The sequence below is a fragment of the Somniosus microcephalus genome, unplaced genomic scaffold (genome assembly GCF_052327205.1).
Source record: "Somniosus microcephalus isolate GS21.2 unplaced genomic scaffold, FLI_Smic_1.0 unresolved_chr3, whole genome shotgun sequence".
Classification (NCBI taxonomy): domain Eukaryota; kingdom Metazoa; phylum Chordata; class Chondrichthyes; order Squaliformes; family Somniosidae; genus Somniosus; species Somniosus microcephalus.
In genome coordinates, this window is record NW_028225181.1 from 51,007,188 (window position 1) to 51,029,429 (window position 22,242).

The 22,242-nt window shown below is 54.6% G+C and overlaps 1 protein-coding gene across 2 annotated transcripts in view; it reads right to left on the minus strand.

The window, feature by feature from the left end:
- Positions 1-21,722, minus strand: part of LOC147091433 (Y-box-binding protein 1-like) — a 78,930-nt gene extending 57,208 nt beyond the window's left edge. The window contains exons 1-2 of one of the 2 annotated variants that reach the window (XM_085976785.1): positions 21,430-21,722; positions 12,613-12,676 (exon numbers count right to left, since the gene is read on the minus strand). In XM_085976785.1, the coding sequence (XP_085832911.1) occupies positions 12,613-12,676; positions 21,430-21,484 (119 nt within the window). In that variant the 5' untranslated portion in view covers positions 21,485-21,722. The remainder of the gene's footprint in view (positions 1-12,612; positions 12,677-21,429) is intronic. The other variant, XM_085976786.1, reaches the window with a different exon arrangement.
- Between the last annotated feature and the right edge of the window lie 520 nt (positions 21,723-22,242).

Genomic DNA, 22,242 nt, shown 5'->3' on the forward strand with positions numbered 1-22,242 from the left:
CCTCAATCTGTGGACCAGCCGATTGGTGCGCATGCTGCGGTGCTGCCCCGTCAGAGTGCCAGTGTGTCGGTCGACCAGGGAGCTGCTGTCCGCTCTCAGGATGTCAGCATTCCTGATGCCACCGCTGGCACGTCTCCACTGCAGCTGCCACCACCTGCAGGACAGGCTGCTTCCACCCATGCACAGTTGGAGCAGTCAGCATCCGGGCCCTCCAAGGCCAGAGGTCATCCAGGATGTCCCTCAGGGGCATCTGCGCTTTCTGACACCTTGCTGCAGCCACTGGGGTCCCATTACGGAGGAGCTGCAGGGAGGGAAGGGGCCGATCTCGCAAGAGAAGTAGATCACCGTCAAGGGGGAAAGAGTAGAAGGTGCAGCTGAGACGTCTTATTTGTAGAAATCAAGGCCGTGGATGCTGGTCTGAATGTTAGTAATGTTTTGGATGGTCTCCCGGGTGTGTGAGTCACTTATGTGTCAGTGTGTTAGTTTTGCTTTCTGTTGCCATTGCTTTGTCTTGGTGGAAGGAAGCACATTTAGCAAAATAAACAACTTTTTAAATTTACATTTACATGGGTTATCCGGATGGTTCCATTCCTCCTCATCGAATGCACCAAGCATTCCGTCAGAGTGGCCTAGAAGCAGCTTATTATCAGCCTCTGACGGACAGCCCTTCCAGTTTGTACCTCCCTCCCGTCTTGGTCCTCCTCCTCCTCCTCCTCCTCCTCCGCTGGTGCTTCAATGGCTGGTGGCATTGGCTGGGTGCGTAGGATGGCGAGGTTATGCAGCATGCAACAGACTACGACGAAGTGGGAGACTCGCTCTGGTGAGTACTGCAAGGCGCCTCCGGAATGGTCCAGACAGCGGAACCGCTGCTTCAGCACGCCGATTGTGTGCTCCACAATGTTCCTCGTCGCCTGATGGCTCGCATTGAAGCGCTCTTCAGCAGGGGTGCTGGGCGAGCGGAGCGGCGTCATCAGCCACGGGCACAGAGGATAGCCCTTGTCACCGAGAAGCCAGCCTCCTGGGTGAGTCGGGGCCTCGAATAGGTCTGCAACTGAAGTCTGGCGCAGGATGAAGGCGTCGTGGCTGCTGCCAGGGAACTGCGCATTGACTGCGAGGATCAGCTGTCGGTGGTCACAGACCAGCTGAACATTCAAGGAATGGAACCCCTTGCGGTTGCGGAACTCCTCCGGATTCAAAACAGGCGCCCGCAAAGCCACGTGCGTACAGTCAATGGCGCCCTGCACCATGGGGAAGTCCGCTATTGCTGCGAAGCCCTCTGCGCGCCCCCGCTGCTTCTCCAGTGTCACAGGGAAGGAGATGTACTGCCGCCTCCTTTTAAATAGGGCATCTGTTACTTGACGGATGCAGCAATGCACCGCAAACTGCGATATGTTAGCGATGTCCCCAGTTGCGGCCTGGAAGGAGCCGCTCGCACAGAAATTCAGGGCAACAGTCATCTTGACAGCCACCGACAGAGAGGTCCTGCACCTTATCTGAGGCTGCAGATCTGGCTGAAGCAGGTGGCACAGCCCAGTCACCACCTCCTTTCTGAAACGCAGCCTTCTAAGACACTGCTCCTCTGACATGTTCAAGTAAGAGAACTGCTGTCGGAAAACCCTGGCAGCGTAAGGCCTGGTGTGGCGACGTCTGTTGGCCCTCCTCCGTCTGGCCATTCCTGGCCCTCTCTCCCTGCGTCCCTGTGCCCTTTCCAGATGGTTCAGCAGCAGGACGTTCCCCTCCCATAATAACCACACAAGAAATTGTAAACGTTGTAAATGCTCACCAGCAGCAAGGCGATGATCAGAAGGCTGAAGTTCCTCTGGCCAGCGTTGGCTCAGTGGCGCAATGGCTCTCAGAGTGCAGCTCAGCAACTCTGTGAAAGTCTCGAGGAAGTTGTGCTCCCAAAATGGCTGCCGCTTTTATACCAGTGCCGTCCCCTTTAAAGAGCGCCCCCCCCTAGCCCGAGAGCGACTGGGGAACGTTCCAGGTAAGCAGTCCTTACTAGCGCCAGGCGGAACGGAGGGGGGCGCCACTGAATTTCCGGTCCGGGGCGCCCAAAAGGCGTTGCACACTGAAATGACGTCATGATTTGCCTGCGCCCGCGAGCGGGCACTAAGGTTTAACGCCGGCGCAAAATGCCCACTCAATATGGGAGGAGGCGCTGGATTCACTGCGCCCGGCCGAAAATTGGCTAACGCCCCACTTCTCGGCCTCTTTAGGCGCTAACTGGAGGCGCTGCCAACCGAATTTCTCCCAGGGGGAGAAATTCGGCTGTTAGCGCCACCGATTAACGCCTAAAGAGGCCGAGAAGTGGGGCGCTAGCCAATTTCCAGGCGGGCGTAAGGCGCTTAGCGCCTTGCCCCATATTGAGCATGCATTTAGCGCCGGCGCTAAATCTTAGCGCCCGCTCATGGGCGCAGGCTGATTATGACATCATTTGAGTGTGCAACGCCGTTTGGGCGCCCCGGACCGGAAATTCAGTGGCGCCCCCCTCCATAGCGCCTGGCGCTAATAGTGACAGCTTACCTGGGCCTTACCAAGTCGATCTCGGGCTGGAGGAGCGTTATTTAAAGGGGACTGGTGTGGTTTAAAAGCGGCAGCCATTTTTGGAGCACAACTTCCTCGAGAGCGACAAAGAGTTGCTGAGCTGCACACTGAGAGCCATTTGACCACTGAGCCAGCGCAGGCAGACGATCTTCAGCCTTCTGACCATCACCTTGCTGTTGGTGAGCCTTGACAACGGGGAACCTTCCTGTGGGCACTTATTATGGGGGCTGCACTGGAGGGGAACGTCCTGCTGCTGAATCATCTGGAAAGGGCACTGAGATGCTGGGAGAGGGGGGCGGGCATGGCCAGACGGAGGAGGGCCAACAGACGTCGCCACAGCAGACCTTACGCTGCCAGGGTTTTCCGACAGCAGTTTTCCTACATGAACATGCCGGAGGAGCAGTGTGTCAGAAAGCTGCAATTTAGAAAGGAGGTGGTGACTGAGCTGTGCCAACTGCTTCAGCCAGATCTGCAGCCTCAGATAAGGTGCAGGACATCTCTGTCGGTGGCTGAGAAGATGCCTGCTGGCCTGAACTTCTACGCCAGCGGCTCTTCTCAGGCTGCGTGTCAGAGGCTGATCAGAAGCAGCTTCTCGGCACCTCTCACGGAATGCTTGCTGCCATTCCAAGAACAGGAATGGAACCGGTCTGATACCCCCAAGCCTGTGAAGGGCAAGATGCATTTAAATAGCAGGCATGGCCATTGTAAATGAAGAAAGTGTTTCATTAAACAAAATGTGGTTCCTTCAAACATGAGAAAGCTATGGCAACAGAAAGCAAAACTAATACACTGACACATAACTGCTTCTCACACCCGGGAGACTGTCCAAAACATAAATCACATTCCGACCATCTTCCTTGGCCTTGATTCCACTGCACCAACCAAAGCATCCAATGTCCCATCAGTGGGTCATTCCGCCCTCTGCCTCACCCTTTCCATGTCTTGCTAGGCTGGTGCGCCACAGGTAGGCTCCCACCGCTTTGAAGGCCTACAAGGCAGTGAGTGTGTCTGGTGATGCCAATTGACCTGCCCCTTTAAGAGCTGGCCGGCGCCAGTGTGTCTCAGGGAAAGTGATTATTGACAGCACCCTCGCTGCGCCCCGCCGCCGCCAAATTGGGTTGCGCCGCCGGGTTAGCGCCTTAAGTGTAGCGTGCAGCGCCTGATTTAGCGCCGCAATCACCTTCAGGGGCGCTGCAACCCAATATCGCGCTAGGTGGCGCTAAATTGCGCCTGGCGCTAGCCTCTGCGCATCGCCAGGACTAGCGCCTCAAACGCGGCTATACCGAATTTCTAGGCCAATGTCTGTTATGTGGTACTTTATCAAATGTCTTTTGAAAGTCCATATGTACAACATCTACCGCACTACCCTCATCAACCCTCTCTGTTACTTCATCAAAGAACTGAATCAGGTTAGTCAGACACGATTTGCCTTCAACAAACCCGTGCAGGCTTCCTAACCCATGCTTCTCCCAAGTGAGAATTAATTTTGCCCTTGACAATGATCTCTAGTAGTTTTGCCACCACTGACGTTAGGCTGAGAGGCCTGTAGTTACCAGGCCGGGGATGGAGCCTGGTTCTTTCCTGCGGGGTGTGTGTGTGTATGTGTGTGGGGGGGGGGGGGGGGACACACAGCACCACACCAGGCCCTTCGAGCTAGTGAGGGAGGGAGCCACATGGTGCAGAGGAGGAGAGAGGGTCACCAGAGGCCCAAATTATTCGAGGTGTAGGCTTCGATTTGAGTCAAGCAGCAGTATAAGGTGGATAAATGTGAAGTTATCCACTTCGGTAGGGAAAACAAAAAGGCAGAGTATTATTTAAATGGTGATGGATTGGGAAATGCTGGTGTACAAATGGACCTGGGTGTCCTTGTGCACCAGTCACTGGAAGCAAACATGCAGGTGCAGCAGGCAGTTAGGAAGGCAAATGGTATGTTGGCCTTCATTGCAAGAGGATTCGAGTGCAGGAGCAAGGATGTCTTGCTGCAGTTGTACAGGGCCTTGGTGAGACCACACCTTGAGTATTGTGTGCGGTTTTGGTCGCCTTATCTGAGGAAGGATGTTCTTGCCATGGAGAGAGTGCAGCGAAGATTCACCAGGCTGATACCTGGGATGGCAGGAATGACGTATGAGGAGAGATTGGGTCGATTGGGCTTATACTCGCTAGAGTTTAGAAGAATGAGAGGGGATCTCATTGAAACTTATAAAATTCTAACAGGACTAGACAGACTAGATGCAGGAAGGATGTTCCCGATGGCGGGGGAGTCCAGAACCAGGGGACACAGTCTAAGGATTAGGGGTAAACCATTTAGGACAGAGATGAGGAGGCATTTCTTCACCCAGAGAGTGGTGAACCTGTGGAATTCTCTACCACAGAAGACAGTAGAGGCCAATTCATTAAATATATTCAAGAAGGAGTTAGATATATTTCTTAAGGCTAAAGGGATCAAGGGATATGGGGAGAAGGCAGGGACAGGGTACTGAATTTGGATGATCAGCCATGATTGCATTGAATGGTGGAGCAGGCTCGAGGGGCCAAATGGCCTACTCCTGCTCCTATCTTCTATGTTTCTATGTTGATGTACAAATGGACCTGGGTGTCCTTGTACACCAGTCACTGGAAGCAAACATGCAGGTGCAGCAAACAGTTAGGAAGGCAAATGGCATGTTGGCCTTCAGTGCAAGAGGATTTGAGTACAGGAGCAAGGATCTCTCACTACAGTTGTACAGGGCCTTGGTGAGACCACACCTGGAGTACTGTGTGCAGTTTTGGTCTCCTTACCTAAGAAAGGATATACTTGCCATAGAGGGAGTGCAGCGAAGGTTCACCAGACTGATTCCTGGGATGGCAGGACTGTCGTGTGAGGAGAGATTGGGTCGACTAGGCCTGTATTTACTAGAGTTTAGAAGAATAAGAGGGGATCTCATTGAAAGGTATAAAATTCTGACAGGGCTAGACAGACTGGATACAGGGAGGATCCTGCATCCTGGCGGGGGAGTCCAGAACCAGGGGTCACAGTCTAAAGATAAGGGGTCGGCCATTTAGGACTGAGATGAGGAGAAATTTCTTCACTCAGAGGGTGGTGAACCTGTGGAATTCTCTACCACAGAAAGCTGTGGAGGCCAAGTCACTGAATATATTTAAGAAGGAGATAGATAGATTTCTCGACACAAGGCATCAAGGGGTATGGGGAGAGAGCGGGAATATGGTATTGAGATAGACGATCAGCCATGATCATATTGAATGGTGGAGCAGGCTCGAAGGGCTGAATGGCCGACTCCTGCTCCTATTTTTCTCTTCTTTTATTGGTTGGGCCGGCCCACGTGACCCCGGGAGCACCTACGAACCGCTTGCGCCCCCTGGGATACGCGGGGCTCCGCCCGCGCGGACCCGGTCAGACCCAGGAGCGCAAGCCGCCATTCTTCCCGGGCCAACAGGTGAATTCGTAGACATTTTGCAGGTCGGAGACCGCCGATCGCAAATGTGGGCCCCCCTTGTAAAACCATCAAGCCTGTTTCTGAAATTGGAACTGTTAAGATAAAATGATAGGAATGAGATTCAACAATTGACAAAACTGGTCAGTCCCACAATACTGCTGTTTGGATTTTAGGGATAAGTTGGAAGTGGAAAAATGGACTCGGGCACAATATAGTGCTATTTTTCTATGTTTCTATATATTTCTTCCCACTCGGGCCTGACAACTAGGCTTCAAGCGGAGTCTGCTCTTCCAAGCGTAGAATCACCCGGCTTTGTGTCGTCTGCAAACTTGGAGATATTACATCTAGTTCCCTCGTCTAGATCATTAATATATATTGTGAATAGCTGGGGTCCTAGCACCGATCCCTGCGGTACCCCACTAGTCACTGCCTGCCACTCGGAAAAAGACCCGTTTATTCCAACTCTCTGCTTCCTGTCTGCCAACCAGTTCTCTATCCAAGTCAGTACCTTACCCCCAATCCCATGTGCTTTAACTTTACACGCTAATCTCTTATGCGGAACTGTGGCGGAGCCACCAAAGGACTCAGAGCGGTTGTACATAATTCCTTTAACAGCAATGTCGCTACTGTCTGTGCCTGTACCTTTAATTACACTGTTTGACTGTACAACGTCTAGTTACCTTTACAGCGCGGTTTCAACGTGATGACGTCATGCCGTTAGTCACGTGATGCCCCAACGGCGGGAAGAACGTCATGACGTCATTCTTCTGACCAGAGGATCAGACCTTGTGGAGCCCTCAGAGCGAATAGACCTGTTATTGATGTGTTCTAGCAGTTTCCAGTTTAAACTCGTTTGGTTTCATTAAAGTTCATTATTTTAATTGCCTGAGTCGAACTCAGTCTTTTTGACAGGAACCTCCGTTCCTACATTGGTGACCCCGACTTCTACGAACGATTTTCGTGGAAGATTCAACATGGACACGAACGCCGTCACGCTGAAACTGCCACAGTTCTGGGAGCAACAACCAGACGCCTGGTTCATCCAGGCTGAAGCCCAGTTCGCCATTCGGAACATCATCGCGGATCAGACCCGTTATTATTACGTGGTCTCCGCCCTCGACAGCGCAACTGCATCCCGGATCATCAGCCTCCTCGGTAGTCCTCCTACTGACAGCAAGTATGATGCAATTAAGGCGCGGTTGCTTCAGGTTTTCGGGCTATCAAAGTCGGAGCACGCTCGCCGGCTCATCACGCTGCCCGGCCTCGGGGACTCCAAACCGTCCGAGCTCATGAGCCAAATGCTCACGCTCTTGGGTGCTGAACCGGAATGTTTCCTCTTCCAGGAGCTTTTCCTCTATCAACTGCCTGAACAGGTTCAGGCTGCCCTAGCCAGATCCGACATTACAGACTGCGCCAAGCTTGCGGCCGAAGCCGATAAGATTTTCATGGTTACCCAGCAGTGCTGCGCGGCCACGAGGCGCCCACCCCCCACAGACACGGTCCCGGTTTCTCCTACAGCGGGCTGGTGCTCCTACCACACCCGTTTTGGCGCGAAAGCACGATGCGGCCGTTCCCCCTGCAGTTTTTCGCCCAGGAAAAAAACAAGAAGGCGCAGGCGGCGTCCCTGGCGACGGATGACCAAGTCTAACGGGCGTTCCGCGGTGGCGATGGCCGTCGGCTCTACGGGGAAACTCCTCTATATCACCGATTCCCTCTCGGGCCGCCGTTTCCTTTGTGACACCAGGGCGCAGTGTAGCATTCTACCTGCATCGAAGCTCGACACGCAGACTGGGAACCTCGGTTTTTCCCTCGTAGCGGCTAATGGCGCAGCTATTCGAACGTTCCGAAAGCGGCGGGTCGAAGTCTGTTTCGGCGGTCAGCGCTTCTTTTGGGAATTCGTCACGGCTACAGTCTCACAGCCTATCCTAGGGGCAGATTTTCTGTGTGCCAACAGCTTACTAGTCGATGTCCGGCACCGCCAGCTGATCAACGCGGCCACCTTCCACTCGATTCTGTGCTTCCACGGTACCTCCGTGGCACGCTCCATTGCCTGTGCTTTCCCTCCTCCAGATGATTTCACACGGCTCCTCGTGGAGTTTCCGGAGCTGACAAGGCCCACCTTCTCCTCTTCGGCAACGAAACATGGTGTTGAACATCACATCACCATGACTGGCTCCCCGGTTTATGCGCGGGCTAGAAGGCTCGAAGCCGGCAAGCTCGCAGCTGCGAAGGCGGAGTTCGCCACGATGGAGCGGCTTGGGATCATTCGGCAATCCAAGAGTCCCTGGTCCTCGCCTCTCCACATCGTGCCGAAACCAGGCGGCGGCTGGCGGCCATGCGGTGACTACCGACGCCTCAACGATGCCACCACTCCGGATCGGTACCCGATCCCGCATATCCAGGACTTCTCGGCCCACTTGGTGGGAAATTCTATCTTCTCTAAAGTCGACCTCGTCCGTGGATATCACCAGGTTCCAGTGCACCCACAAGACGCCCCGAAAACCGCAGTCATCACCCCTTTTGGCCTCTTTGAGTTCCTGCGGATGCCATTTGGCTTAAAGAACACAGCACAGGTGTTCCAGCGTTTAATGGACTCCGTTCTTCGAGACCTGCATTTCATTTTCATCTACCTTGACGACATACTCATCGCCAGTGCCAGCAAGGAGGAGCACATCTCCCATTTGCGTTCCCTCTTTACGCGCCTCAGCCAGCACGGTTTAATCATCAACCCTGCCAAGTGTCAGTTCGGCCTACAACAGATCGACTTCCTGGGACATCGCATAACATCGGACGGCGCCGTCCCTTTGGCGATGAAGGTTGAGGCGGTTACTTCTTTCCCGCAGCCGTCGACAGTCAAGGCCTTGCAGGAGTTCCTGGGGATGGTCAACTTCTACCATCGTTTCGTCCCCAAGGCGGCTCAACTCATGCAACCCTTGTTCGGGGCCCTCAAGGGCAAGTCCGGTAAAGATCCAATCAGCTGGACAGCTGAAATGATCCAGGCATTCGGCGACACCAAGAACGCTTTGGCCAACGCAACCATGCTGGCGCACCCGCTTCCAGGTGCTACTATCGCCCTTACCACCGACGCGTCAGACTACGCCATCGGTGCGGTGCAAGAGCAATGGGTCAACGGCACGTGGCAACCGCTGGCGTTTTTCAGCCGTCAATTACGAAAGAATGAAAAAAAGTACAGCACCTTCGACAGGGAGCTACTGGCCCTTTTCCTCGCCATTCGCCATTTCCGGTTTTTATTGGAGGGGCGCCCCTTCACGGCTTTCGTCGACCACAAACCCCTTACGTTCGCCATGGCCAAGACCGCCGAACCGTGGTCCGCTCGTCAACAACGTCACTTGACGTTCATTTCCGAATTTACCACGGACATTCAACATGTGTCTGGTAAGGATAATCTGGTGGCGGATTGCCTCTCCCGTGCGGCGGTCCACGCGGTGCACCTGGGAATCGACTACGCCCTCATGGCGAAGGATCAGGTTTCGGACTCGGAGGTCCAATCATACAGAGCCGTTCCCTCTAGCTTCCAAGCGACCGATGTCGTCTTCCAGGCCGCAGGTGCCACGCTCCTTTGCGACGTTTCCATGGGAGTTCCTCGACCTATCGTGCCAGTCGCATGGCGCCGGAAGGTTTTTGATGCCATACACGGGTTGTCGCACCTGGGGATGAAGGCTTCGCAACGGCTTATGTCGGCCAAGTTCGTCTGGGAAGGTATGCACATCGATGTCCGTGACTGGGCTAATACCTGCGTCGTATGCCAGAAGGCCAAAGTCCAGCGTCATGTCAAGGCTCCCGTGGCTGCGTTCACTGTTCCGGAGCGTCGTTTCGACCACGTGCATGTGGACCTCGTGGGGCCGCTTCCGCCTTCTCAGGGTTATACTCATCTCCTCACCATAGTGGACCGCACCACTAGGTGGCCAGAGGCAATTCCTTTGGTTTCCACCACATCGGCAGATGTCGCTAGAGCTTTCATCTCCTGTTGGGTTGCCCGTTTCGGGGTACCAGTGGACATCTCTTCCGACCGCGGGCCACAATTTTCCTCGGATCTTTGGAACGCTGTGGCTCAGGGGCTCGGTACCAAACTTCATCGCACCACCGCCTATCATCCGCAGGCAAACGGCCTTTGCGAGCGATTCCACAGGTCGCTTAAAGCCTCTCTTCGGGCCAGTCTTCAAGGCGCAGGATGGGTGGACAGACTCCCATGGGTCCTGTTGGGTCTTCGTACGGCGCCCAAAGACGACCTACAATCGTCTTCGGCTGAACTCGTCTATGGCCAGCCGCTCCGTGTACCAGGAGATTTCCTCCCTTCTCCCACAGAGCCATGGTCCGCCTCCCGGCGACTCGTTTGCCACCAGGAAGCGGCCAGATGCTTCGCTCCGATACCTACGTCCAATCACGGTTTGCAGAACTCCTACGTGCCACCGGGACTGAAGAATGCGGAGTATGTCTTCATCCGCCACGACGCTCAACGGGATCCGCTCAAGCCCCCTTACACTGGTCCTTTCCGCATCATCGAACCAGGAGATAACTCCATTTCGGTCGACGTCGGAGGGAAGCCGGATCACATCTCGGTGGACCGCTTGAAGCCAGCTCACCAGGACCTGGACCACCCTGTCATAGTCGCTCAACCACCCAAACGTGGCCGACCGCCCGTTGCCGCCGCACCAGATCAACCAAAGCCGCCTGCCAACTCGACCGCGCTCGCCGCGCCTGCTCAGCCGCAACCAACTGCCAACCCGTCCACCGGTTGTCAACTTCCTCTACCAGGGTATCGAAGTCGATCGGACAGGCTCATCAGGCCTCCTCCTCGCCTCACCTTTTCTGTTAATGATAATTCTGGGGGGGGGCGCATGTGGCGGAGCCACCAAAGGACTCAGAGCGGTTGTACATAATTCCTTTAACAGCAATGTAGTTACTGTCTGCGCCTGTACCTTTAATTACACTGTTTGACTGTACAATGTCTAGTTACCTTTACAGCACGGTTTCAACGTGATGACGTCATGCCCCAATGGCGGGAAGAACGTGATGACGTGAGTCTCCTGACCAGAGGATCAGTCCTCGTGGAGCCCTCAAGGAAAGTAGACCTGTTATTGATGTGTTCTAGCAGTTTCCAGTTTAAACTCGTTTGGTTTCATTAAAGTTCATTATTTTAATTGCCTGAGTTGAACTCAGTCTTTTTGATAGGAACCTCCGTTCCTACAGAACCTTATCGAAAGCCTTCTGAAAGTCCAAATACACCACATCCACTGGTTCTCCCTTATCTATTCTACCAGTTACATCCTCAAAAAATTCCAGTAGATTAGTCAAGCACAATTTACCTTTTGTAAATCCATGTTGACTTTGTCCGATCCTGTCACTGTTTTCCAAGTGCTCTGCTATTACATCTTTTATAATGGACTCTAGCATTTTCCCCACTACCGATGTCAGGCTTACCGGTCTGTAATTCCCCGTTTTCCCTCTACCACCTTTTTTGAACAGTGGGGTAACATTAGCTACCCTCCAATCCATGGGTACTGTTCCAGATTCCATCGAATGTTGGAAGATGACCAGCAATGCATCTACTATTTCTAGGGCCACTTCCTTAAGTACCCAAGGATGTAGATTATCAGGCCCTGGGGATTTATCGGCCTTCAATCCCGTCAATTTTTAAATAGTGGGGTTACATTAGCTACCCTCCAATCAGGACTAGACAGACTAGATGCAGGAAGGATGTTCCCGATGGTCGGGGAGTCCAGAACCAGGGGTCACAGTCTAAGGATAAGGGGTAAGCCATTTAGGACTGAGATGAGGAGGAATTTCTTCACTCAGAGGGTGGTGAACCTGTGGAATTCTCTACCACACAAGGCTGTGGAGGCCAAGTCACTGAATATATTTAAGAAGGAGATAGATCGATTTCTAGACACAAAAGGCATCAAGGGGTATGGGGAGAGAGCGGGAATATGAGGGGAGTTTGGGTCGATTGGGCTTATACTCACTGGAGTTTAGAAGAATGAGAGGGGATCTCATCGAAACCTATAAAATTCTAACAGGACTAGACAGACTAGATGCAGGAAGGATGTTCCCGATGGCGGGGGAGTCCAGAACCAGGGGTCACAGTCTAAGGATAAGGGGTAAGCCATTTAGGACTGAGATGAGGAGGAATTTCTTCACCCAGAGAGTGGTGAACCTGTGGAATTCTCTACCACAGAAGGCAGTGGAGGTCAATTCATTAAATATATTCAAGAAGGAGTTAGATATATTTCTTAAGGCTAAAGGGATCAAGGGATATGGGGAGAAGGCAGGGACTGGGTACTGAATTTGGATGATCAGCCATGATCTCATTGAATGGCGGAGCAGGCTCGAGGGGCCGAATGGCCTCCTCCTGCTCCTATCTTCGATGTTTCCAATCCATGGGTACTGTTCCAGAGTCTATCGAATGTTGGAAGATGACCAGCAATGCATCTACTATTTCTAGGGCCACTTCCTTACGTACCCTAGGATGTAGATTATCAGGCCCTGCGGATTTATCGGCCTTCAATTTCCTCGGAGGGCGTGGGGGGGGGGGGGGTGGGGGGAGACAGATTGAAGGAACAAGAAGTGACCAGAGGCCGTGACCTTTGCACCCTGCCCTTCCCCGACTCACCGGTTGATGAATCCATACCCGTTCCTCACGTTGAACCATTTCACCGTACCCAGGACCTTGCTGGCTGCAACAGAGGGAGAAGGGAATAGCAAACAAAGAATAAAGAACAGACGTCAGCCACGGCATCGAACTGAGCACAGGATCGAATCTAGCCCTTGGGGAGTGCCCTCCCTCAGTCTATTCCCCCCCTCCACCATTACACAGCAAGCAGGGAGAGCAGAGTGGATTGGAGGGGAGCGAGGGAGAGACAGTGCAGCACTCCCTCAGTACTGCCCCTCCGACAGTGCAGCGCTCCCTCAGTACTGCCCCTTTGACAGTGCGGCGCTCCCTCAGTACTGCCCCTCCGACAGTGCAGCGCTCCCTCAGTACTGCCCCTCCGACAGTGCAGCGCTCCCTCAGTACTGCCCCTCCGACAGTGCAGCGCTCCCTCAGTACTGCTACTCCGACAGTGCAGCACTCACTCAGTACTGCCCCTCCTGCAGTGCAGCGCTCCCTCAGTACTGCCCCTCCAACAGTGCAGCGCTCCCTCAGTACTGCCCCGCCGACAGTGCAGCACTCCCTCAGTACTGCCCCTCCGACAGTGCAGCGCTCCCTCAGTACTGCCCCTCCGGCAGTGCAGCGCTCCCTCAGTACCGCCCCCTGACAGTGCGGCACTCCCGCAGGACTGCCCCTCCAACAGTGCAGCGCTCCCTCAGTACTGAGACTCGACAGTGCAGCGCTCCCTCAGTACTGCACCACCAACAGTGCAGCAATCCCTCAGTACTGCCCAGAAAGTGCAGCACTCCCTCAATACTGCCCCTCTGACAGTGCAGCGCTCCCTCAGTACAGCGACTCCGAAAGTGCAGCACTCCCTCAGTACTGTCCCTCCGACAGTGCAGCACTCCCTCAGTACTGTCCCTCCGACAGTGCAGCGATCCCTCAGTACGGCCCCTCCAACAGTGCAGCACTCCCTCAGTAATGCCCCTCTGACAGTGCAGCACTCCCTCAGTACTGCCCTTCCGACAGTGCAGCGCTCCCTCAGTACTGCCCCTCCGACAGTGCAGCGCTCCCTCAGTACTGCCCCTCCGACAGTGCAGCGCTCCCTCAGTACTGCCCCTCCGACAGTACAGCGCACCCTCAGTACTGCCCCTCTGACAATGCAGCACTCCCTCAGTACTGCCCCTCCGACAGTACAGCGCACCCTCAGTACTGCCCCTCTGACAGTGCAGCACTCCCTCAGTACCGCCCCTCCGACAGTGCAGCGCTCCCTCAGTACTGCCCCTCCGACAGTGCAGCGCTCCCTCAGTACTGCCCCTCCGACAGTGCAGCACTCCCTCAGTACTGCCCCTCTGACAATGCACCGCTCCCTCAGTACAGCCGCTCCGACAGTGCAGTGCTCCCTCAGTACAGCCCATCCGACACTCACTCAGCACTGCCCCTCTGACAATGCAACGCTCCCTCAGTACTGACCCTCCGTCAGTGTGGCACTCCCTCAGTACCGCCCCTCCGACAGTACAGCGCACCCCCAGTACTGCCCCTCCGACAGTGCAGCGCTCCCTCGGTACAGCCCCTCCAACAGTGAGGTGCTCCCTCAGTACTGCCCATCCGACAGTGCAGGGCTCCCTCAATACTGCCCCTCCGACACTGCAGCACTCCCTCAGTACTGCCGCTCCGACAGAGCAGCGCTCCCTCAGTACTGCCACCTGCTACAATGCAGCGCTCCCTCAGTACTGCCCCTCCGACAGTGCAGCTCTCCCTCAGAACTGCGCCTCCGACAGTGCACCGCTCCCTCGTTACTGCCCCGACACTGTAGCACTCCCGCAGTACTGCCCCTCCAACAGAGCAGAGCTCCCTCAGTACTGCCCCTCCGACAGTGCGGCGCTCCCTCAGTAGGACATCTCTGACAGTGCAGCGCTCCCTCAATACTGCCCCTCCGAGAGTGCGGTGTTCACTCAGTACTGCCATTCCGACAGTGCAGCGCTCCCTCAGTCCTGCCCCTCCGACAGTGCAGCACTCCCTCAGTACTGCCCCTCCGACAGTGCAGCCCCTCCGACAGTGCAGCGCTCCCTCAGTACTGCCCCTCCTATAGTGCAGCCCTCCCTCAGTACTGCCCCTCCGACAGAGCAGCGCTCCCTCAGTATTGACCCTCCGACAATGCGTCGCTCCGTCACTACCGCCCCTCCGTCAGTGCAGCACTCTCTCAAGTCCTGCCCCTCCGACAGTGCAGCGCTCCCTCAGTACTGCCCCTCCGACAGTGCAGTGCTCCCTCAGTACTGCCCCTCCGACAGTGCAGTGCTCCCTCAGTACAGCCCCTCCGACAGTGCGGCACTCCTTCAGTATTGCCGCTCCGACAGTGCAGCGCTTCCTCAGTACTGCCCCTCTGACAACACAGCGCTCCCTCAGTACTGCCCCTCCGACAACGCAGCGCTCCCTCAGTACTGCCCCTCCGACAGTGCTTCGCTCCCTCAGTACTGCCCCTCCGACAGTGCATCGTTCCCTCAGTACTGCCCCTCCGACAGTGCTTCGCTCCCTCAGTACTGTCCCTCCGACAATGCAACGTTCCCTCAGTACTGCCCCTCCCACAGTGCAGCTCTCCCTCAGTACTGCCCCTCCGACGGTGCAGCGCTCCCTCAGTACTGCCCCTCCAACAGTGCAGTGCTCCCTCAGTACTGCCCCTCAGACAGTGCGGCACTCCCTCAGCACTGCACTGGAGTGCCAGCCTAGCTTAAGGAGGACAACTACCTCCTTAAAATGGTGGACGGTGGAGCGAGGTCGGGTTGGAGTGGGGGGTAGAGGGGGGGAGGGGTAGTTAGAGGACCTCTCGTGGGCCCAGTGAGTCAGTTGTCCAGACACGGGGGCTATTTCTGGTCCAGTATGGTCCCGGGCACCAGGTCAACAGCATTCGGTGTCCGTACAGGAATGGCAACTGAAAGGAACAGCTGCCCTGGCGAGATAGTGTTACCCAATCTCTCTAGAAACAGAAGCTACGGAATTAACCCCTTCCCCGCCCTCTCTCTCCCTCCCTTCCCTCCAAAGTCCTGGACTCCCACTGACAGAAACGCCAATCGACCGGACTTCGGGTGGTGGGGGGTGGGCAGGAGGTCAGGATAACTCAGCACAGGCCGGGGATGGAGCCTGGGCCTTTCCTGCTCTGTGTGTGGGGCTCAGTACCACACCGGGTGTGAGATCAGGCTAACTCAGCACAGGCCGGGGACGGAGCCTGGGCCTTTCCTGCTCTGTGTGTGTGGGGCTCAGTACCACACCGGGTGTGAGATCAGGCTAACTCAGCACAGGCCGGGGATGGAGCCTGGTCCTTTCCTGCTCTGTGTGTGGGGCTCAGTACCACACCGGGTGTGAGATCAGGCTAACTCAGCACAGGCCGGGGACGGAGCCTGGGCCTTTCCTGCTCTGTGTGTGTGGGGCTCAGTACCACACCGGGTGTGAGATCAGGCTAACTCAGCACAGGCCGGGGATGGAGCCTGGGCCTTTCCTGCTCTGTGTGTGGGGCTCAGTACCACACCGGGTGTGATCAGGCTAACTCAGCACAGGCCGGGGATGGAGCCTGGGCCTTTCCTGCTCTGTGTGTGGGGCTCAGTACCACACTGGGTGTGAGATCAGGCTAACTCAGCACAGGCCGGGGATGGAGCCTGGGCCTTTCCTGCTCTGTGTGTGGGGCTCAGTACCACACCGGGTGTGATCAGGCTAACTCAGCACAGGCCGGGGATGGAGCCTGGGCCTTTCCTGCTCTGTGTGTGGGGCTCAGTACCACACTGGGTGTGAGATCAAGCTAACTCAGCACAGGCCGGGGATGGAGCCTGGTCCTTTCCTGCTCTGTGTGTGTGGGGCTCAGTACCACACTGGGTGTGAGATCAGGCTAACTCAGCACAGGCCGGGGATGGAGCCTGGGCCTTTCCTGCTCTGTGTGTGGGGCTCAGTACCACACTGGGTGTGAGATCAGGCTAACTCAGCACAGGCCGGGGATGGAGCCTGGGCCTTTCCTGCTCTGTGTGTGTGGGGCTCAGTACCACACTGAGTGTGAGATCAGGCTAACTCAGCACAGGCCGGGGATGGAGCCTGGGCCTTTCCTGCTCTGTGTGTGTGGGGCTCAGTACCACACCGGGTGTGAGATCAGGCTAACTCAGCACAGGCCGGGGATGGAGCCTGGGCCTTTCCTGCTCTGTGTGTGGGGCTCAGTACCACACCGGGTGTGAGATCAGGCTAACTCAGCACAGGCCGGGGACGGAGCCTGGGCCTTTCCTGCTCTGTATGTGAGTGGCTCAGACAGGCAAGGAACGTGCTTTTTAAGGTCCTATATGCAGTAAACGCAGCCACTAATTTGCGCACAGCAAGGTCCCACAAACAGCAATGAGATAATTGACCAGACAATCTAGTGGAGGGATAAATATTAGCCCAGGACACCGGGGTGAACTCCCCTTCCCTTCTAAATAGTTTTGGCCTGGGATTAAGAACATAAGCTGAGCACATAAAACTAGGCTGACACTCCAGTGCAGTGCTGAGGGAGCGCCGCAATGTCGGTGGGTCAGTGCTGAGGGAGCGCTGCACTGTCGGAGGGTCAGTGCTGAGGGAGCGCTGCACTGTCGGAGGGGCAGTACTGAGGGAGTGCCGCAATGTCGGAGGGTCAGTGCTGAGGGAGCGCTGCACTGTCGGAGGGGCAGTACTGAGGAGGTGCTGCAATGTCGGAGGGTCAGTACTGAGGGAGCGCTGCACTGTCGGAGGGGCAGTACTGCACTGTCGGAGGGGCAGTACTGCGGGAGCGCTGCACTGTCGGAGGGGCAGTACTGAGGGAGTGCCGCAATGTCGGAGGGTCAGTGCTGAGGGAGCGCTGCACTGTCGGAGGGGCAGTACTGAGGAGGTGCTGCAATGTCGGAGGGTCAGTACTGAGGGAGCGCTGCACTGTCGGAGGGGCAGTACTGAGGCAGCGCTGCACTGTGGGAGGGGCAGTACTGAGGCAGCGCTGCACTGTCGGAGGGGCAGTACTGAGGGAGCGCCGCACTGTCAGAGGGGCAGTACTGAGTGAACGCTGCACTGTCGGAGGGGCAGTACTGAGGGAGCGATGCACTGTCAGAGGGGCAGTACTGAGGGAGCGCTGCACTGTCGGAGTGGCAGTACTGAGGCAGCGCTGCACTGTCGGAGGGGCAGTACTGAGGGAGCGCAGCACTGTCGGAGGGGCAGTACTGAGGGAGTGCTGCACTGTCGGAGGGGCAGTGCTGAGGAGGTGCCGGAATGTCGGAGGGTCAGTACTGAGGGAGCGCTGCACTGTCGGAGGGGCAGTACTGAGGGAGCGCTGCAATGTTGAAGGGGCAGTACTGAGGGAGTGCTGCACTGTCAGAGGGTCAGTACTGAGGGAGCGCTGCAATGTCGGAGGGGCAGTACTGAGGGAGCGCTGCACTGTCAGAGGGTCAGTGCTGAGGGAGCGCTGCACTGTCGGAGGGGCAGTACTGAGGAGGTGCTGCAATGTCGGAGGGTCAGTACTGAGGGAGCGCTGCACTGTCGGAGGGGCAGTACTGAGGGAGTGCCGCAATGTGGGAGGGTCAGTGCTGAGGGAGTGCTGCACTGTCGGAGGGGCAGTACTGAGGAGGTGCTACAATGTCGGAGGGTCAGTACTGAGGGAGCGCTGCACTGTCGGAGGGGCAGTACTGAGGCAGCGCTGCACTGTCGGAGGGGCAGTACTGAGGCAGCGCTGCACTGTCGGAGAGGCAGTACTGAGGGAGCGCCGCACTGCTGGAGGGGCAGTACTGAGTGAGCGATGCACTGTCAGAGGGGCAGTACTGAGGCAGCGCTGCACTGTCGGAGGCGCAGTACTGAGGGAGCGCAGCACTGTCGGAGGGGCAGTACTGAGGAGGTGCCGGAATGTCGGAGGGGCAGTACTGAGGGAGCGCTGCACTGTCGGAGGGGCAGTACTGAGGGAGCGCTGCACTGTCAGAGTGACAGTTTGAGGGAGTGCTGCACTGTCAGAGGTGCCATCTTTCGGATGAGACATTAAGCCGAGGCCCCGTCTGCTCTCTCAGGTGGGTGTAAAAGATCCCATGGGCCACTATTTCGAAGAAGAGCAGGGGAGTTCTCCCCGGTGTCCTGGGGCCAATATTTATCCCTCATCCATCGTAACAAAAACAGATTATCCCTCAACCAGCATCAATCATTATCACATTGCTGTTTGTGGGAGCTTGCTGTGCGCAAATTGGCTGCCACGTTTCCCACATTACAACAGTGACTACAGTTCAAACATTACTTCATTGGCTGTAAAGCACTTTGAGATGTCCGGTGGCCGTGAAGGGTGCTATATAGAAACATAGAAGATAGGAGCAGGAGTAGGCCATTCGGCCCCTCGAGCCTGCTCCGCCATTCAATGAGATCATGGCTGATCATCCAAATTCAGTACCCTGTCCCTGCTTTCTCCTCATATCCCTTGATACCTTTAGCTTAAGAAATATATCTAACTCCTTGTTGAATATATTGAATAAGTTGGGCTCAACTGCCTTGTGGGGTAGAGAATTCCAAAGATTCACCGCCCTCTGAGTGAAGAAATTTCTCCTCATCTCAGTCCTAAATGGCCGACCCCTTATTCTGAGACTGTGACCCTGGTTCTAGACTCCCCAGCCAGGGGAAACATCCTCCCTGCATCTACCCTGTCAAGCCCTGTAAGAATTTGATACGTTTCAATGAGAACACCTCTCATTCTTCTAAACTCTAGAGAATATCGGCCTAGTCTACTCAACCTCTCCTCATAGGACAACCCTCTCCTCGCAGGATTACGGGGCTAGGGTCTCTGGAGTGGCGCTCAAAGCCACGAACTTCTGCTTCAGAGATGAGAAGGGCCTTGGTGAGACCACACCTTGAGTATTGTGTGCAGTTTTGGTCGCCTTATCTGAGGAAGGACGTTCTTGCCATGGAGGGAGTGCAGCGAAGATTCACCAGACTGATACCTGGGATGGCAGGAATGACGTATGGAGAGAGATTGGGTCGACTGGGCTTATATTCGCTAGAGTTTAGAAGAATGAGAGGGGATCTCATTGAAACTTATAAAATTCTAACAGGACTGGACAGACTAGATGCAGGAAGGATGTTCCTGATGGTCGGGGAGTCCAGAACCAGGGGACACAGTCTAAGGATAAGGGGTAAGCCATTTAGGACAGAAATGAGGAGGAATTTCTTCACCCAGAGAGTGGTGAACCTGTGGAATTCTCTACCACAGAAGGCAGTAGAGGCCAATTCATTAAATATATTCAAGAAGGAGTTAGATATATTTCTTAAGGCTAAAGGGATCAAGGGGTATGGGGAGAAGGCAGGGACAGGGTACTGAATTTGGATGATCAGCCATGATCTCATTGAATGGCGGAGCAGGCTCGAGGGGCCGAATGGCCTACTCCTGCTCCTATCTTCAATGTTTCTATGAGAGGGAGTGCTCCCCACTGAGAGAGGGCTGACTCTCCGCCCCGCCCCCCGCCCCACAAGCAGTGGGACCTGGTAGATTTCCAGCTTAACTAGGCTGTAGAGGGAAGATAAGAGACACTTATCGGAGGTGCAGTCTTTCCCTCCGATGAGCCTCTCAGCTGAACGTAAAAGATCCCACGGACACTAATGGAAGAAGAGCAGGGGGAAGTTCTCCCCGGATCTCCTGGGGCCAATAGTTATCCTCCCACCTACATCAAACCAGATTATCTGGTCATTATCACATTGCTGTTTTTCGGGAGCTTGCTGTGAGCTAATTGAGCTGTTGCATTTTCCTGCATTACAGCGGTGACTGCACTGCAAAAATAAAGTACCTTTGGGACGTCCCGAAGCCGCTCTATCAATGCAATATCTTCTTTGCCTGTTGCTAATCGATTAAAAAGTCAATTAGAATCCAATACATTCAATACCCCCCTAACTTGGGCAGCCAAGCCCCCTTTCGCCACACGAAGGCACATTTTTGGCGATAAAACTGTCACCACCCCCCCCCCCTCCTCCTCTTCCTCCCTTCCCCTTCGAACTAGAATTTCCACACCAATGATCGAACTTGCCAGTCGATTGGAAACCGATTAGCAATCGATCAAAGGGCTCGCCTGGAAACGCAAGCTGTCGACTGCTCAATTAAATCGAACCCCCCCCAGACCCACTTTTAACAAAAAGGCATGTGGGGTCCTCAAAAAAAACTGAAGTTGAAAAAACACACTCAATAAAAATCGAATCGATCGACACGTGGGGGGGGAATAAAAAACTGCAATCTAAAAATAGACGGATTTGAAGCTCACGCCGCAAGAGAGCACGATTTGGGGGTGTTCGATTTAAAATCGCTTCTTTTCCACCCACCCCCAGAGGGTGAAAAAAATGTCAATCTCAATCAATTTCCAAAAAGGTCAGCCATCGTTTCGAGTAATCGACTTCAAAGCTTCCGACGGGTAACCCTAATCGATAACAAAACAATAAGACTTTAAATATATTCCCCGACTCCCTCCCCGATCGATAAGTATCAGATTTCTTTAAAAAAAAAACACCTTGGGGGCTGATCGATATCGATTCTAATCGGTCTAAAGGGAGGGTGTGGAGGAACAGAAGAACGGGAGGGGGGGGGGAAGGGAACAAACAAAAAATAAAAAGCAACCCCCCCCCCCCAATCGTTTATAAATCGATTTATACAATTAAAATAGCAATTCCGACAATCGGGTATCGAGCAATCGGTGAAATGGACACATTTGGTTGCAATTAACAGGAAACGCTGTCAATTTCCACAATGGCTACATTGCACGGTCGGCCCCGCTCGCAAAAAGCAAAGGCTTCCTTCTGTCAAATGGTGATTAATCGATTAGTCTTAAAACTTTTTTTTTTATTATTTGGTACCTAAAAGCCTCTTGTCTGCGTTGCTCCTGATCTTGTCCAGTTCTCCCTCACTCATGGTGGGGTTGGGGGGGTGAGGGGAGATGGTTGGGTGATTTTGGGGGGGAATTTCTAGATGGCTGGCTTGCTGCCGTCCCCTTCTCTCTTTCTCTGTCTCCTTCCTTCCTTCCTTCTCTCTCTCTCTCTCTCTCTCTTTCTCTCTTAACTCATTCAAAATGGTCGAAGCTGTTACATTCAACACACAAGACACACACACACACCAACCAGAGAGAGAGGGAGGGAAGGGAAGGGGAGGGGAGTGTGAATGTGTGTGCAGAGAGAGAGAGAGAGAGGAAGGAGGGGAGGGAAATGACATAGATTCAAGTGCTTTTCACACACAGCCACATGCAATCCCTCGCCAAGCCAATAGCGTTGAGCTAAAGGACTCCAATCCCCTAATACAGCAATGGGGAGAGAGCCAATAAACACAGTGGTTTAAGAACACATTGCCTGAGAGAGGACTGAGGGAGGGCAGATCTGTGGTTTTCGTATGGCATGGGCTAAGGGACAGTCTCCGTTTTCCTTACTTCCCTAACAATGTAAAACAAACAGAGCAAGGTGAAATTTTGTTCCGTTTTAATTAAAAGGCGAAGGGGAGGAAGATATCCGGTCAACTGGTAATTATGTTGTTATTTTTGTCTCTCTCTCTCCATCTGTCTCTCAGTCCCTCCCTCTCTTTCTCTGCCTCTCTCTCCCCCGGTCTCTCTCTCTAACTCATTCTCTCTCTCTCACTCAGTTTCTGTCTCTGGCTCTCTCTTTCTGAGGGAGCGCCGCACT